The following is a 19099-nucleotide window of genomic DNA, read 5'->3' on the forward strand; positions in this document are numbered from 1 at the left end:
ATCACATTTGCTAACCTGTCGTTCTGAGAACTCTCTGAAAAGTTCGGGGTGTCTGTCTGAGAGGTGCTTAGCCTAGGTTGACCAGATTTCCCGGACCTAAAACTGGGACACTTTGCGCGTGACCGTAATGCTTGTGCACGCACACGCTTTTTATCCTGAACATGTGCCAGCCCAGGTCAGACATAGACATAGATTTTGCCAACAGCACCCGTAGGCCTACTGTTCACAACATAATGGGGTATCTCAGTTAATATTCATGCATTTTCTATGTAGCCTACATATCTAAGAAATAATATTAAAAGACATTGAGTGAGTTTTGTGTGGGACCAACTTTATTTTTCAGAATTAAAGCATTATTTTGGAAAATGTACCCACTGAACTTGTGAAAAAGTTTGTGAAAAGGTGGATATCTAAATTCAGATGTGTTTAAAGGAGCGCCTAGTGAATATCTAAATTCAGATGTGTTTAAAGGGGCGCCTAGTGGATTTCTAAATTTAGATGTGTTTAAAGGGGCTTGGTCAAATTCAGGAATAATGACAATGAAGCTCTTTTATTGGCTACCTGAATTAATAAAAAAAAAACTCGGATCCACCCCATTTATAAACATCATCAAGAAGCATGCTGGATTTTAAAGACCACATTAGTGAAATGGGCTGTCAGTCTAGGAAAGAGGTTTTAATGTTGATGAAGGATTAAGAGGCATATTGTTTATTTGCGCAACCATACATTTTCAGGAAACAGGTCTCAAAGACAAAGTGTCTTATAGTATTTGATTTACTGTAGCAAGTAGATAAATAAGTTTAACCAGATGAATCATGTTTATACAGGGCCCTTGGTGTTCTTAATCTGGTTTTGCTCACTGGTCATATTTGACTAGTTGGCTGTGGACCCCCAATTTCCCTTCACGTGGAGTAAGGTGCAGAAACTCCACGAGGCTGTCATGCATGACATTTCGCACTGTGCTCCTCCCTCCCCTTTTACAACACGCCTCGGGCTCAATTGCTTTCTGGGGCGAAGGGTATGGGCGTGGAAGGTACAGAGTGATCAACACTACTTCAGAGCAAAGTTTATGAGTCGCAAGTCGCGATGAAGCTCATTCTCATTTCACAACGGACTCTGGCAACAATGAAACTCTTGATTCAGCTCCTTTTGGTAGCAGGTGTTGCATATGTAACTTCGTCTACGGCGCATGATGGTAAGTTTAGCTGAACTGTTGTAAAACATTATTGTTGTAAAACACCTTGTCCCTTCTTTGCATAAGTGGAAAGATTTGTAAATATTGTAAGAAATACAAATACAATTTATATTACAAAGCACGTCTTTATATGGCCTTAAACTCTGAATGTTTAGCTGCATAATTCATAAGCTATAGTCTTACCTAATATGGATGCCGTAAAGTTAACATATTGACGTAATTAAACGTGAAGACCTCTATAAGGCTCAATGAAACAGCATTTAATAGTGAATTGACTTGTATTCTCTCTAATAACGGATTTTCGTCCATAGTATTAAGATTCTGCAGAGTAAACATAATTCACTGCATGGTGTTGTTGTCTGAATAACTACAGGACCACTGATCCACACCAAGCTGGGAGCCCTTAGAGGTGAATACTTGCGCGTGAGGGGAAAGACAACAGTGGTCCACTCATACCTGGGCCTGCCCTTCGCTAAACCACCTGTGGGACCCCTCAGGTTGGCCCGTCCCCAACCTGTGCAGGGATGGGAGGGGGTCAGGGATGCCACCAAGCAGCCATATATGTAAGTTAATGAGGTCATACTCTCAATATTTATGAGGGGCCATTGTTTTCACTACAATCATCCTTTACTACTTGATTGATTGTTATGTTAAGACTGTGAAGGTTTGCCATAAAACGTGTCCTTTCATTTAACGATCATCAGTGTATTTTCTTTTCAAACCTGAGGAAGAACAGTAAACAGAATCTAGTAGATGTATATGAAGTGCCAAACACAGGGGCGGAGATCCCATTTCATTGTTGGGGGGGACAATAAATAGTAACATTTTCAGAGAGTAATTCCTGGGGGGGGGGGGATTGCTGTCTGGCCCTATCTCCCTCTCTCTCTCCCATACGCTCCTTTGCAACTTGCCAAAGTGGAAAGCGAACACCTGTCTGTTATGTCGTGTAGTGCATTTTAAAATACTACTCTCACACGGTCAGCGTGGGTTTTGCTTGATTTTTACTGGAGTGACTTTCAACATGTAACCTAACTTCACCGGTGCAGAGGTGGAGGTACTGTTACAGAATGTAGATGTGTCCATTCTATTCCACCATGGCTATATCCACGCAATTGAGTTTAGTGCTTATTTATTTATTCAATGCCATTTGCAGTGTTCGTGTAGTGCTTTTATTTATGTTAGGACATCATGATGCCTCGTAGAATCATGACTATAAATGTGAAACGTAATTGTTTATGATACAAATATTCTCGTATTTATTATTATTATAATTAAGGGCACAGATGGAGCACAAATGGGGCACATATAGGGCACAGAGGGGGCACATATAGGGCACAGAGGGGGCACAGATAGGGCAGATATAGGGCACAGATAGGGCAGATATAGGGCACATATGGGGCACAGATATAGGGCAGATATAGGGCACAGATAAAGTCAGCTCAGGCTCCAGTCAGACTAGCACACACGTTTATAAACACCCAAATCAAATGTTTTAAAGATAGCACAATTGTTATATCCCTCACATGTATATATAGTAATTATTGTAACATGGTGAAGGTCAAATTCTGCAGTTGTGCTCCTAGTAGAAAGCTAAAACATTTAAAACTAAAACATTAGGTATTGTTTGGGTTTCGCACTTATAACTGAAATACACAAACCGTGTTGTGTGTCCACAATCACCCATTAAGAGCAAGGGTGGTCTCTTTTCTGATGTGTTTTAGGTGTGTACAAAACCGACAGATATCTCTCAACTTGTTAGAAAGCCTCGGCATGGATGTGGAGATTCCTGAGGTATCTGAGGACTGCCTCTACCTCAATGTTTACACTCCTGCCAGATCGGCTGAGGATGCCAAGTTACCTGTGAGTTCAACCATAAAATGACAGCACAGGCCATAGCTTTGATCTGGGTCTTTGAAATTATGTCCAGATCCCCTTCCAATGAATTGCTAAATGTATGTAGGTTCTTAAATGTAATGACAAATGCTATGTGTCTGACCCTGATTGTCAGTGTCTGTCTGAGGTAATGTGATCCTGATTGTCAGTGTCTGTCTGAGGTAATGTGCTGATATGTGTCTGATCCTGATTGTCAGTGTCTGTCTGAGGTAATGCGATCCTGATTGTCAGTGTCTGTCTGAGGTAATGTGATCCTGATTGTCAGTGTCTGTCTGAGGTAATGTGCTGATATGTGTCTGATCATAGTCATCAGAGTGTCTGTCTGAGGTAATGTGATCCTGATTGTCAGTGTCTGTCTGAGGTAATGTGCTGATATGTGTCTGATCCTGATTGTCAGTGTCTGTCTGAGGTAATGCGATCCTGATTGTCAGTGTCTGTCTGAGGTAATGTGCTGATATGTGTCTGATCCTGATTGTCAGTGTCTGTCTGAGGTAATGTGATCCTGATTGTCAGTGTCTATCTGAGGTAATGTGATCCTGATTGTCAGTGTCTGTCTGAGGTAATGTGATCCTGATTGTCAGTGTCTGTCTGAGGTAATGTGCTGCTGTCCTTCAGGTCATGGTGTGGATCCATGGAGGAGGGTTTGCTATTGGCTCCGCCTCCTTTTATGACGGATCTGTCCTGGCAGCCTATCAGAACGTGGTTGTGGTGCTGATTCAGTACAGACTTGGAATGCTGGGCTTTTTCAGGTGAGATTGTAGTCAGTGTCCTGGAAGAGACATGGTCCTTTACACTCTTAGTCAGTCAGTAGACAGAAAGTGCCAATGAGACACATGCCCATGGTCACTAATATCAGTGTGGTCATTTATGAACGTGTGTGTAGGATACTTCTTTACACCAGTCCTAAAGTGTCATGTTTATTTTCTTCCTGCATTTAATTGATATCAACCCCTAAGTGAAAGATTTTCTTAATTAGGTTGCAGCCTTCCTGTATTATGAACTAAACTTTTCTACATTCTACAACAACCCTGTTTTTTATTGATTTATTTATTGATTTATTACGTTGGCTTTTTTTTTGTTGATAAACCGCTTCAGTCTGAGCATGTTTCTGTGTGTCCAGATCACACAGGCAGAGTCAAAGCATGCTTTTTATTTTCTCTCCTACCAGCACAGGGGATGATAACGCCCCGGGAAACATGGGCCTCTTGGACCAGGTGGCTGCACTGCAGTGGGTCCAGGAGAACATCCAGAGCTTTGGAGGGGATCCCTCCTCTGTCACCATATTCGGAGAGTCAGCAGGGGGAGTGAGCGTGTCACTGCAGGTGGGTTCTGTGCTTAGGTGCTTGATGTTTGCCATGAAAACATGATTCTCGTTTTTTAAGAAGCTTTAAAAAGAAAGATCATACATTCTAGGCTACATATTGAAACTGGAGTTCAGCGTTTTTGTTTTGTCATTTAGTTAAAAGTGGTGCAATATTTATGTTTGTTTGTCAGTGCACCACACCTACAGTATTTTGCCAATGTATTTGTGTGTAGTATATTTGCTTATTTACAAAATAATTTGAAAGACTTGTGATGCCGTGACATTCATCTCAATTTACACATGAAACTCAAGTTACACATACAGGTATGCACTGGTCAATTACCTTGGCATTAATTATGTTTATTGAAATACTTCTTGTAGGTTCTTTCACCCTTGAGCTCTGGTCTGTTCCACCGGGGCATTGCTGAAAGTGGTACCGCAGCCATGGATTTCCTCATCAACGCACAGCCATTGGCCGTAGCTATGGTGATCACCTTTCACTATCTGTACCTTGTTTTCCATTGGCCGTAGCTATGGTGATGACCTTTCACTATCTGTGCCTTGTTTTGCATTGTGATGCTGAAGTGTTGGGTGGGGACCTCAGATCATAGCCCATTTTCCTTAGATGCTTTTCACTGTTCCCTTAGATGGTGGCCAATGCATCAGACTGTGCTGGCACAAAACCACATGAGATAGTGGACTGTGTGATGCAGATGTCGACCGAGGATGTTTTAAAGATTGCAGAGGTGAGACGTTATGGTCCTTAACTTCTAGAGGAGAAAAATGGAGCTCCCAGAAGAAAGATGTTCGTCTGTTTAAAGATGCTTAATCTCCTGCGTGTGTATAATCCTGTCTGAAAATGGGTCTAGGGTTATATAGTATGAGCGTAATTACCTAAAGCCATGGCCACTTGTGTAATGAGTTGATGTTTCTCATCTATTTTTACAATGTCCCTGATTTCACAGAATCCTGTCTTGATGTTTGGGATAACGGCCGACGAACATTTTTTACCCAAACCTGCGCAAGACCTTATAAAGTCCCATGAGTTCAACAAAGTACCCTTAATTAATGGCATCAACAATGATGAATGTGGATGGTTACTGCCTGCGGTGAGTAGAGTGTAAAATTGTATGCACAAGCATTGAGTATGCCTTGGAGATTGTGTGGTAAATCAGATTTTCCATTTACATAAGAAAACATGATTGAACCATAATCATCATTCAGTGTATTGCTAATTAAGCTTAATTGGTCTTGGGTCTTGGGATGATGTGTGTTTTTTTAGTTTCTTGCACCACCAGGCTGGGTAGATGGGATGGATCCTGAGACCATCAAACAGTCTGTCGCCTTCTGCTTCCCAAATGTAAGGTTCTGCATCAAGTAATCTGCGTAGTTGGCCAAGTGTCATGGCATGAAGGTTTTTTATATCAACAGCAACAAATGCAAATTTATGCTTTTAGGTAGAAGACAGTAGGATCATTGACCTGATTTTGGAGGAGTATCTGGGGACAGGAGAGGACGGGGTAAAAAACAGGGATGGATTCAGAGAGCTGATTGGGGATATCATGTTCAATATTCCTGCCATCAAGTTATCAAATGCTCACCGAGGTAAGAGAACAGTGTAAGTTAGGCCAGCCCATACTAAGCTGTGTGCTGGGTTAACTTAACATACTAAGCTGTGTGCTGGGTTAACTTTACATAATTAGCCGTGTGCTGGGTTAAATTCACATACTAAGCTGTGTGCTTGGTTAACTTTACATACTTAGGTGTGTGCTGGGTTAACTTCACATACTAATGCCCAATTTATGGTCGTGCGTTTGAACGGACACATAGGCACGCCTTGGCAACACCTTCCCCGAGGTGGAAAGCCCATCCGAGCCCCTCGGAGAGCTGGACGGACACCGACGTGCACCTCTCGATTTTTCTAACTTTTCGGATAGCGACGGATAACAACGGATACCCCCTTGGCTGTGATTAGTCCGCTTTTTATGAATAGCCTGCCTTTATTAAACTCAAGCATTAACAGATACATGCACTCACTCACACAAACAAGCCCTGTTAAACGCACAGGCGCGCACAAGAGGGAGATAAGCATATTGAAATTAAATTATTCACATTGCAAGAACGGAATGAAATAAAACTAAAATCTACATAGTCCAACCATCAAGGTTTAATCTATGTTGTTGTGGAGAAAGCGATGGCATCAATCATATTTCAATAAAACTTCACACTTTTTTCATTGGACATATCCAACAGCCTCATTAGAATCCGCATCGACTATGATGCCATCCGACAGAAATATCTCCATACAGTTCATTTCCCGTCGTTAAGTATCGTTTTAAACTCTCCAGATGACAGTTTCTTTTTAACTTGCTTCATGATGCATTTGCAGCCTGTAATCGCGTTGTCACATAAACAAAGTCCCGCCACTGTTATCCTAAATGTGAAGTTATTTTATTCTCAAAAATGAACTACATCATGTGAAGCAGACACGTTGACTTCAGTACTTTCATAATCATTTTCCACCACTTGTTAGTAATGTCATCCATGCATATCGATGTGAATCAATCAATATTATTACAACTTTAACTGTGATGTGTTTTTCTTTCATTTCGCAACTTATTTACTGTATAATTCACGATAGCAGGTGCCCCTTCGTAAACATTACACATTTTATTTGCTTAAAACACACAGAAGTACTGTCAAATCAGAAAGAAAATCAGCTGTCACTCGGCTATTACCTGACCTGTGGTCTGTCCACCAGTGCCCCGTAATGGTCCGCGACGGCCTAAATTATTGCAACATTTCTAACATACAACTCAGAACGAAGAGAACACAGTCAGTAGTAGCCTAATCTATTAAAGAGTTGCCTAATCTATTAACAAGGTCATGGATTGATGGTTTAAGACAGGGACAATGAAAAGAAAATTAAATGAGAAAGCCCTCTGACACAGACAAGGAGAAGGTGCAACGGCGAGATGGTTCAGCCGCATTGGGCATCATCCCGTGGCGTAGCTGCATTCAAACAGCTTTTTTTTCTCCCGCTGCGGAGACAGCAAGATGATAACTATATTCTGTGTTGTGTGACGTTGGATAATGACAACTCTTAATTATGAAAAGTTGACTACTAGGATGGCTATATTAATGCCAGTCTGCTAGCCTACTGTTGGTAGTGAATTACTGCGGTCGCGTGGTCGGTATGCGCATCGTTATGTTTATTGGTTGTGTGTGATACATTGGCGTGTCTGAGTGTGTGATGGGAATATGAGGCTGTGAGCGAACTATAGTTTGTAACATAACCAAGTCACGCATGGAGCAGGGTTCCAGATGCTTTGCCTAACACATTGTCATAAGAGACGGGCTGCTAACGACTGGCGCTAGCACTACCGGGTTTTAGTTAGCATGCTAGCCTCCCATGCACAGGGCTAGGTGTGAGTCCAGAGTCTGTGCTTCTCTCAAAAAAGTTCTCAAACTACAAGCACTGTCATATTTCGTTTTGAGCACTTACTGTGAATGACACACTGGGCATGATTCCTCTTATAAATAAGACTACAAGGGCAGGGCCCTGTGAGATACAGCCCACCATGTTAAATACTCGTTGGCTAGATAAAGGTTTCCAGGTTAGCTGTGGTGTTTGGGTCAAAGCTGGAAAAGACCAGACTTTCAGTAGTGACAGCTCATTGGCACCATCTAGTGGCCCCAGGAGTGTCTTGCTTGAGGATATGACAGAAACATCTCCATTCGGGATTCTTTCAATGAGTTGACGTGGTAGCAAATGTGGTAGCAAAATACATACACACACCGCCCTCTAAGTGGACGACCCAAGTTCGATCCCTGTCCACTGCAGGATGCCTATCACACACACACACACACACACACATAAACAAACCCTTTAAGTCCTCACTAATTTCCACAGATTCTGGTGCACCTGTTTACATGTATGAGTTCCAGCATCCTCCAAGCATACTCTTGCCCAAGCGCCCAAGCTTTGTGAAGGCAGATCACGGAGACGAACTTCTATTTGTGTTTGGAGACTGCTTCACGAAAGGCCATGTCAATATAAATGGTAAGGTTTATGCAGAGGTGGGTAGTCACACTTGTTTACTTGTACATGTACTTAATAATAATGAATTGTACTCATAGGAATACATTTAATGCAGAATACTTTTCACTCTTCCTCAAATACATTTGAGATAAAAATTATAGTCACATACAGTATTCTACACTACTTTTACATTTAAAAAACTGCATTCACATTCTAGCTTCGTCGACTGCTTTAGCTACATGGTTGGTGGTTTTATTCTAAGACTGATATTCTAACACACAGCCTATCTCTTTGTTCTCTATCAGGAACCGTCACAGAGGAGGAAGACGAGCTTTGTAGAACAGTGATGTCATACTGGGGCAACTTCGCTCGCACTGGGTAATTTACATTATTGTGAACAGTGCACTTTTATTTTTAATCAAATGTGTATTAAGAAGGAATAACACTTGATGACCAAGTGATGAGAAGATTTTGGTGTACATCAGAAGACAAAAAAACAGAAAATAAGGAAGGCACATTAAAGGACAGAACACAAAACATCAGAACATTTAACAGTAGCAATAACATAGTTAAGCCCTCTTAGAGCTCTGACTGATATATTACTCACAGCATCCATAACGGAGAAGCTGTCTTCCTTATCCTCGTCTGGTGCTGCCAGGACATTTCCCTGATCTCACTGAGCACACTGTATGATCGCTTGTCAAGCTGAAGGTTGCATCCTAGGTGTGTATGTGTGTGTGCGGGTGTTTTGCTCATTCTGGTGTGTGTGTGTGTGTGTGTGTGTCATTATTTCAGATCTCCCAATGGTGCTGGGTTAACCCACTGGCCTATGTACGGTGCTGGGGGAGAGTTCTTGGAGATTGGGCTAAAGCAGCAGGTGGGAAACCATCTAAGGGCCGACCGCTTCACCTTCTGGACAGAGACTCTTCCCAAGAAGATCCAGGAGAAGAAGCAGCAGCGCAGTGATGAGCTGTAGACGGCTGATTCATAAATGATGTAGTGTGATAATTCATCAGTGAAACCATTTTTATTGTTTGAAGATAGGGCTGAACGATTTGGGAAAATAATCTAATTGCGATTTTTTACCAAAATATTGCGATTGCGATTTAATATGCGATTTTTTTTTTGTATCCTCTTTTTTTCCCCAACAAAACGTAATGAATGATTTAAATATGACCAACACAATATTAGATACATTTAGTGTCAAATATTCTTTCCCACATTTTACATTTTTATTTAACTGCTCATTACAGAAACAAGAACAACAAATTGGTGACTTTGCCACTGTGCATTTAAGTAATTTAAAAAAAGTAATTTTAAGTATAAACACTAGGCATGCACTTTTTAAACACTGTGTGCAAAATGTACCATCTTAAAAAAAAAAAAAATTTTTAAATTTTTTTTTTTTATACCACGTTCTTTAATCGTTAACGTTGCGGTTACAAAATCGCGTTCTATCATATCGCGATTAAATCGCAAATGCAATTAATCGTTCAGCCCTATTTGAAGAGGTTAAAATAAGTAAACTAAGTAACTAAAAAGTTAACCAAGTGACACAATTCCACAAATTGTGCTTATTCAAACCCCCAACAATAAGAATAGTACTGTAGATGCATAGTTGTGCAGCGATTGGGTTCAACTTAGCCCTGCAAAACCAGTGACAGTTATTAAGGTATTGAACAAACTGTGAATACTTCAATGGGTGATCATCTTTTCTGTTTTGAGATGTCACCTCCTCAAGCCAAGTAAAATGTGCCAAACCTTTTATTGTTATTTGTTTTCATAAGAATAGGCAAACCTTTTGTTGTTATTTGTTTTCATAAAAATAGGCTACATGTCAGTCTGTGGGATACATCTAATTTTTCATTTTATTTCATGTGGTAAAAGTTTTATACATCACAAATGATTTTCCAACTGCACGCCTCACTTGTGTTCATTTTTTAAAAGACAGACTTGACATGTCACAAAAGTTTGAAATGGACTGAAAATAAAGAAGTGATAAATACGTTGACCATCATTTCTGTCACTCAACATGTGACAGACTTTTCTCCTTACACTTCTTTTTTTTCATTGTAATATTTTATGTATATTGAATTTTAGTTGCCATCAGTACAGTAAGTTCAGTGTTTTGTATCATGTGCTTCTGTTTGTTGTCATAATTGTTAGGTGAAAATTCACTCAAATTACCTCAGGACTCCGGAGTTTATATTATTTATATTTATTCAACAACAGTTGTCGGGCTGACTCATACTCGAGGATGAGAGTGAAGCAATTTCACAAACATTGCACAGGGTTACGTTTTATCTGACTATTAGGTTGGAGGTCAGAGGCCTCTCTGTGTCGTCTCTGTGGGGCATTCTGTCATGCACACACGTAAGCCAGGTATGGCAAGAGAGGGGCCGTTTGACCCTTGACATCACCTCCGGCCCTATCCACACATGCGCATGCATTGAAGGTCCCTTTCTTTGTGCAAGTTGTTTTACACACTTGTACAGACTAAGAGGCGCCAGCACTCAAGAATCTAGGTTGCACCTAGGAACACAAGAAAAGCCTTGTTCCAGTGCACAGAGGCATATGATTCGTACAAAGGTATTAATTAATACAAAGTCATTGATTAATACATTCTTTGATAACAGTGATTCACAATTATTTCTGTCAATAATGTGTTCCTGATGTGGATGTAGCCTACTTTTTTATTATTATTATTTAAAAAGAGAATAGGCCTACCTGTGACTCATCATGACTCAATGCTTTTCACTTTGCATTTGTGCTTTCATTCATTCACAACATGAGAATCACTTAGGGCTATGGGTGGAACAGTGTTGTTCATTACACTTTCTGATCCCCTTGGGTTTTTGTTGTTCCTGGCACAACATCATTTAATGATAAGATCATTATATTACACAGTCTGCTTTAACAATCTTTCTTGCATCATTTTAATGTGACCTTGAGTAAAAGAGTGTGTATTGATAGGGGTAAAACATCCAAGGTCATTCATTGCTTAGACTACTGTCTATATTCATTAAACCTTGATTTGCAACATCTTCATGCTAATAAGGTCACAATTTATATGGTTGGTTATTAGAAATTAAATTTAAAAAAAATGTGGTTCCCCTTTTGCTGACATTGAGTCTGCCCATACAAAGCTGACTGATATATATATAGAAGTTTTCTGAACTGAATTAAAATTTGCACTCTTTTTGTGTTTTTTCGAGATCATGTTAAAATATGAAATGTGTTGTATGTAATCCGCAGGTTTAGTACCTGAATAAGACTTGGTGAAAATGGTTTTCACCACTGGCAGGCTTATAATGTTATTATAAGTGTCCGACAACACGGAAAGGATCTTTACAGAGATAGATCTGTGCTTGTTTACCTTAGTAACTGTAAATAAACTGTAGACAATTATTGTTTCTACAGTCATTTCACTCGCTAGCTAAACGGTTGTAATGCATGTTACAATTGTCTCCAGCCGACCTCTCCCAATATTTGATGAAATAATTTAAATATAACACGTTGTATTCTGATAATGATTGTACAACTTTTATCAACTTTTTCACAGAACATAGAAAACAACAAGCTTCCTGAAGTGCAGGGACAAGGACATTGCTCTGACCTGAAAAAAAGGGCAAAAGACATGGTGGATGAACACAAGAAGGACTGGAATATTCTCTTCAGTGGAACATTGATCATATGATGCATTTGAGTCATTTACACAAATCTATCAGCATGTAATAGAAAAAAAAATGTAAACATATACCCCCTGAGGTAAATCGAATAGTGAAGGTGCACTCTATGTTGCTGCCACAGTGGAACACACACGATGAAAGTGCCCCCAAATGAGACCACTAATAATGTAACATGTAACGGCCATCTTAACTATGGGTGAAGCACATAATGTTAACATGTAACGGCCATCTTAACTATGGGTGAAGCACATAATGTTAACATGTAACGGCCATCTTAACTATGGGTGAAGCACATAATGTTAACATGTAACGGCCGTCTTAACTATGGGTGAAGCACATAATGTTAACATGTAACGGCCGTCTTAACTATGGGTGAAGCACATAATGTTAACATGTAACGGCTGTCTTAACTATGGGTGAAGCACATAATGCAACATGTAACGGCTGTGACCTGCCGTCTCTCCTAGACCTGTTCCACTCCAGGTCCAGCATGAGAGCATGCAAGATCATCGCTGATCCTTCCCATCCCGGTCACCACCTATTTAGAGACTCCCTTCCGGCAGAAGGTTCCGGGCTATAAAGACCAAAATCTCACGCCACCTGAACAGTTTTTCCCCACGGTAGTGGGGCTCACAAACAAGACCCCCGCATCACACGGACTCTGGGTTTGCTAATTCCAAATCACTGCATCTTAGCCCTGCGCGTGCCCAAATATGCTATTTTGTTGGTGTGTTTTATGTCCTATGCACCAACCACCAAGTTAATTTCCTTGTGTGTAAATATACTTGGCCAAAAAAAAAAAATCTGATTCTGTTTTAACTAACTGTATTGCCAAGAGACACCAGTTAACACAATGGCAAGGTTCCCTCAGCCACAACTAGGCTGTTAGTGTTTGAATGCCTTTCAGGGGGTTAGCCTACTAAGGCCAGTACTCCCTTAGTAGGGACGGATATCGGTTTACCAATTACCACGCAAATTCACTTGAGATGTACATGTCAAACCGTACAGTAGAGATTATTGAAATGCCACAAGCACTATAATGGTGAACTTCAACACTACCAGTTTAACCATTTTACAAATTCAGACACAACTAGATGCTTTTAAATTGTAGAGTCGTTAAAGGCCTTGTTGCATGAAGCATATAGTAAAACCACTACAGGAAATACGCTAGGAAAGAGGCGCCAGTCATCTCCACCACCAAAACAGGACTAGGCCTCAATTTGAAAAAGGCAAGACAACATTTGATTAAAAAAATAAATCTGTCCTTTATTGCAGTCAACATGTAGAGGCAAAAAGTCCAGACAGTGACTCAGGTCATTGTGACCAGAGGAGCAGTCGAATCAGACTTCAGTCGTATGGGATACTACAGGGAGAAGAAACAAAAACCTTTTTAATTGCACATTTATTGGGTGAAATCCTACAGTATGCCACTGCTCCAGACAGAGCTGTTCAACTTCAAACAAACATTTGTGACAACAGGTATAGATTTGTTAGAGACCTGCCAGGCTGCATTTTCAAACATTAACGAGTGACCATGCCAAACCACAACACTCAAAGTTCCTAGACCCTTGCACTGCATCAGATTCCTTGTTAATACATTAAGAGCAAACCGTTTGAACCATCCAAGTGGTTCCTTGTAATATCATAACTCTTACCAGTAGTTCCAGTTTGGGCAGCCACAGCACCCTCACTTGCATCATCTTGCGATTACACACAAACAGAAAGCGACACTGTCAAAAGGGGGGCGCAAACATTCAAAGTGTTCCATCAAAACAGACAGGCACTGATGTCCTTACCGGTAGCTGCAGTGTGGTCAGATGTAGTTGGGGGATTTGGTGTTGGGGTGGTAGCCACAGCATCTTCACTTGCTCCATCTTAGCATAACCATACAAAAGTGAACATTTAACCAACACAATCAAGACTCAACAGAACCCATAAATATCGTTAAAAGGAAACCTCACCACCAGCTTCAGTATGGGCAGATGTGGTCTGGTTGTGGGGATCGGGTGTTGTGGCCACAACCACATCATCACTTTGGCGGTCCACAGCATCTTCACTGGCTCCATCTTGGGATTCCACATGAGTGAGGGGGGCAGAGAGAAGCCAAGGGACACACTTAATACAAAAAACAAACTTGCAGAAAACCACACAAAAACTAAAAAGAAGCACCCTACCTGTAACTTCAGTTTGTGCAGAAGTTGTCTGGTTGTGTGGATTAGGTGCTGGGGAAGTAGCCACAGCATCTTCACTTGCACCACCTTAGGATAAACATACAAGAGTCAACATTTAGCCAACACAAGACAACAGAACCCATACATTTCGCAAAAGTAAACCTCACCAGCTTCAGTATGGGCAGATGTGGTCTGGTTGTGGGGATCGGGTGTTGTGGCCACAACCACATCATCACTTTGGCGGTCCACAGCATCTTCACTGGCTCCATCTTGGGATTCCACATGAGTGAGGGGGGCAGAGAGAAGCCAAGGGACACACTTACACATTTGATACAAAAACCAAACTTGCAGAAAACCACACAAAAACTAAAAAGAAGCACCCTACCTGTAACTTCAGTTTGTGCAGAAGTTGTCAGGTTGTGTGGATTAGGTGCTGGGGTAGTAGCCACAGCATCTTCACTTGCACCACCTTAGGATAAACATACAAGAGTCAACATTTTAACCAACACAAGACTCAACAGAACCCATACATTTCGCAAAAGAAAACCTCACCACCAGCTTCAGTATGGGCAGATGTGGTCTGGTTGTGGGGAACGGGTGTTGTGGTGACAACCACATCATCACTTTGGCGGTCAACTGCAGAGGCCTTAAAGTTCACATCTCTCTTCGGAAAACAGAATGCTGTTCAAAGGAAGACAAAACGAGTGACTATTTCAGACAGAATTTCAAGATAAAAAGCAACTAACAGAAACAAGGGGAAAACTTACCATTACAGACACAAGCAATGAGGACACACACAACCACCTTTGTAAATGAAGCCATGTTTAACAATCAATAAACAACAAGGGAAGGGATAACTCCACGGAAACATTAACGCAGTTTTATAAAGGCAAGACGCCCTCGTTCTCGTTTCAATAATAATCAGGGTCACGTGAGTTACAGGTGTGCATCGTTTAGCGAGGCAGCCTGCGCCCCGTTCATCGTAAGGGCTGAAGCTAAGTTAATCAATTGTCCTTTTAGCCCGTTAACATTAACGAGCTGATTGAGAACAGCAAATATCGGTTCGTCAACAGCTCATCCACCTCCAAATCATGTGGTTAATTTCAACCAGGCTAAACTTATCGGGGCAATTGCGCGTGCACGTCCTACTTCAAAAGTTAGGAAAGGTTGATCACCAAAACAATGATTTTCTAACGGTATAATGGTTCTAAACTCAAAGAAAAGGGCTCTTTTTTTCTCCGCTGGCGAGCAGGAGATGAACATGAAAGCTTATGAAGAATACAAGACCATAATCATGAGAAAATTCAACACCGCCACCGCTGTGAGAGCAAGACAAGAGGCGGGTGTGTTGGGAGGTTTATAGGATGGTATCTATGTATGAAAACATGACAGCAAGATGGACTGGTACAGAGGATACCGCTTTCGATTATTAACTACAAGATTGCTAGTTCGAGTCCTCCCACCTTGGTGTAGTTTTACATTTCCTTGTAAGTCGCTTTGAATAAAAGCGTCTGTTAAATGACAATGTAAATGTATTAATAACAAATGCAATAAATTGAAGCAGTATGAATAAATTGTGTGCATTTCTCTCTATTCTTAACATGAGTCCACCTTAATCATTTTCTACAATAATGATATGCTATGGTGTACTAATAACACCGTCATATAATTATGAGTGCTTTGTTCTCCGCATCGCCGACACTACAAAGATGTACCACTCGCAAAAAAGCGCAAGACAGTCAATGTTCGACTGTGGTGTTTGCAATAAATTACTCGAGAAGGTCTTGCAAATTAATTATTCCTTGTCGGCTGAATCGGTAGCGCTCATACAAGAACTCATGATGGAATAATGGATCTTGGAGATCGCAAAGTAGTCTCTCCCTACGCTAATCTAACTATCTAATATGGCTCCTTGGTCAATGGGATGCCTCCTTTTTTCGGGGTTGTGGCAAGCTTATCCAGCTACACTTAAGTTAGCCTGCGCTCGAGCAGGTTAGTGCTAATTGATATGTTACTATGGTGATTTATCGAAAGTTGCTTCCACGAACCAAAAAGAGGGACGTTTTATCTTAGCCTGAAAATTAGCTCGCTAAACCGCTTAGCGAGCTACGACGAATACCCCCCAGGTCACTTGCTCCAGTGAGCTGTACGTTTTCAATGTCTCGCTGAGTGACCAGATGGATGCTGCTGAGTGTGAAATATAGACCAAACGAGCCAAATCTCCCTGGTCCCCCTCCATCACACTGTTCGCCCTCCATCACACTGTTCCCCCTCCTTCATGTCAAACAGTACAGTAGAGATTTTTGAAATGCCACAAGCAGTTCGCCATTATAGTGCATCACTACCAGTTCAACCATTTTACAAATTCAGACACAACTAGATGCTTTTAAATTGTAGAGTCGTTAAAGGCCTTGTTGCATGAAGCATATAGTAAAACCACTACAGGAAATACGCTAGGAAAGAGGCGCCAGTCATCTCCACCACCAAAACAGGACTAGGCCTCAATTTGAAAAAGGCAAGACAACATTTGATTAAAAAAAAACAAATCTGTCCTTTATTGCAGTCAACATGTAGAGGCAAAAAGTCCAGACAGTGACTCAGGTCATTGTGACCAGAGGAGCAGTCGAATCAGACAGTCGTATGGGATACTACAGGGAGAAGAAACAAAAACCTTTTTAATTGCACATTTATTGGGTGAAATCCTACAGTATGCCACTGCTCCAGACAGAGCTGTTCAACTTCAAACAAACATTTGTGACTACAGGTATAGATTTGTTAGAGACCTGCCAGGCTGCATTTTCAAACATTAACGAGTGACCACGCCGAACCACAACACTCAAAGTTCCTAGACCCTTGCACTGCATCAGATTCCTTGTTAATACATTAAGAGCAAACAGTTTGAACCATCCAAGTGGTTCCTTGTAATATCATAACTCTTACCAGTAGTTCCAGTTTGGGCAGCCACAGCACCCTCACTTGCATCATCTTGCGATTACACACAAACAGAAAGCGACACTGTCAAAAGGGGGCGCAAACATTCAAAGTGTTCCATCAAAACAGACAGTCACTGATGTCCTTACCGGTAGCTGCAGTGTGGTCAGATGTAGTTGGGGGATTTGGTGTTGGGGTGGTAGCCACAGCATCTTCACTTGCTCCATCTTAGGATAACCATACAAAAGTGAACATTTAACCAACACAATCAAGACTCAACAGAACCCATAAATATAGTTAAAAGGAAACCTCACCACCAGCTTCAGTATGGGCAGATGTGGTCTGGTTGTGGGGATCGGGTGTTGTGGTGACAACCACATCATCACTTTGGCGGTCCACAGCATCTTCACTGGCTCCATCTTGGGATTCCACATGAGTGAGGGGGGCAGAGAGAAGCCAAGAGACTCTTACACATTTGATACAAAAACCAAACTTGCAGGAAATCACACAAAAACTAAAAAGAAACACCCTACCAGTAACTTCAGTTTGTGCAGAAGTTGTCTGGTTGTGTGGATTAGGTGCTGGGGTAGTAGCGACAGCATCTTCACTTGCACCGCCTTAGGATAAACATACAAGAGTCAACATTTAGCCAACACAAGACAACAGAACCCATACATTTCGCAAAAGTAAACCTCACCAGCTTCAGTATGGGCAGATGTGGTCTGGTTGTGGGGATCGGGTGTTGTGGCCACAACCACATCATCACTTTGGCGGTCCACAGCATCTTCACTGGCTCCATCTTGGGATTCCACATGAGTGAGGGGGGCAGAGAGAAGCCAAGGGACACACTTACACATTTGATACAAAAACCAAACTTGCAGAAAACCACACAAGAACTAAAAAGAAGCACCCTACCTGTAACTTCAGTTTGTGCAGAAGTTGTCTGGTTGTGTGGATTAGGTGGTGGGGTAGTAGCCACAGCATCTTCACTTGCACCACCTTAGGATAAACATACGAGTCAACATTTAACCAACACAATCAAGACTCAACAGAACCCATAAATATCGTTAAAAGGAAACCTCACCACCAGCTTCAGTATGGGCAGATGTGGTCTGGTTGTGGGGAACGGGTGTTGTGGTGACAACCACATCATCACTTTGGCGGTCAACTGCAGAGGCCTTAAAGTTCACATCTCTCTTCGGAAAACAGAATGCTGTTCAAAGGAAGACAAAACGAGTGACTATTTCAGACAGAATTTCAAGATAAAAAGCAACTAACAGAAACAAGGGGAAAACTTACCATTACAGACACAAGCGATCAGGACACACACAACCACCTTTGCAAATGAAGCCATGTTTAATTATCAATAAACAACAACGGAAGGGAAAACTCCACAGAAAGATTAATGCCATTAACGCTGTCTTATAAAGGCACAACGCCCTCGTTCTCGTTTCAATAATAATCAGGGTCACGTGAGTTACAGGTGTGCCTCGTTTAGCGAGGCAGCCTGTTGTCTCTGCACAAAAGCTAAGCATCTATAGCCTAATGTGGGCATGGTGTCGCTTATTATCTTTCAAATCAGCTGTTTATCACCATCAATTCGGCTTCATTTTCAGTCAAAGACTGTTTGGCATCTGTCGGCAATGACGCTTAAGAGGTTTCTCATCGTTGTTGCCTGAAATGTGTATGGGATAAGTCATTATTTATTGTAGGTTATCCGAAACGACGAGACTCTGATTTGAACTTTAATGCTAAAAGCATTCACTTAGCCTACTCTGACTATGACCATGCCATGAATTATTGGTCTATTTTAGTCACTATACTAAAAATCTTGGCTGGCATGTGTTGCCTGTCTCTCATCTCGCGGAGGTTCGC

At 41.3% G+C, this 19099-nt stretch overlaps 1 protein-coding gene across 1 annotated transcript; it reads left to right on the forward strand.

The window, feature by feature from the left end:
• Positions 1–1111: 1111 nt before the first annotated feature.
• On the forward strand, positions 1112–9468 carry LOC122130172 (fatty acyl-CoA hydrolase precursor, medium chain-like). Its single transcript, XM_042704804.1, has 13 exons — positions 1112–1195; positions 1569–1758; positions 2917–3055; positions 3704–3837; positions 4257–4410; positions 4773–4877; positions 5039–5137; positions 5357–5500; positions 5674–5751; positions 5849–5996; positions 8305–8454; positions 8739–8811; positions 9229–9468. The coding sequence occupies exons 1-13, from the start codon at positions 1126–1128 to the stop codon at positions 9407–9409; spliced, it is 1665 nt and encodes a 554-aa protein (XP_042560738.1). The 5' UTR covers positions 1112–1125; the 3' UTR covers positions 9410–9468.
• Positions 9469–19099: the final 9631 nt, after the last annotated feature.

Source organism: Clupea harengus, unplaced genomic scaffold (genome assembly GCF_900700415.2).
Source record: "Clupea harengus unplaced genomic scaffold, Ch_v2.0.2, whole genome shotgun sequence".
In the NCBI taxonomy this organism is placed as follows: domain Eukaryota; kingdom Metazoa; phylum Chordata; class Actinopteri; order Clupeiformes; family Clupeidae; genus Clupea; species Clupea harengus.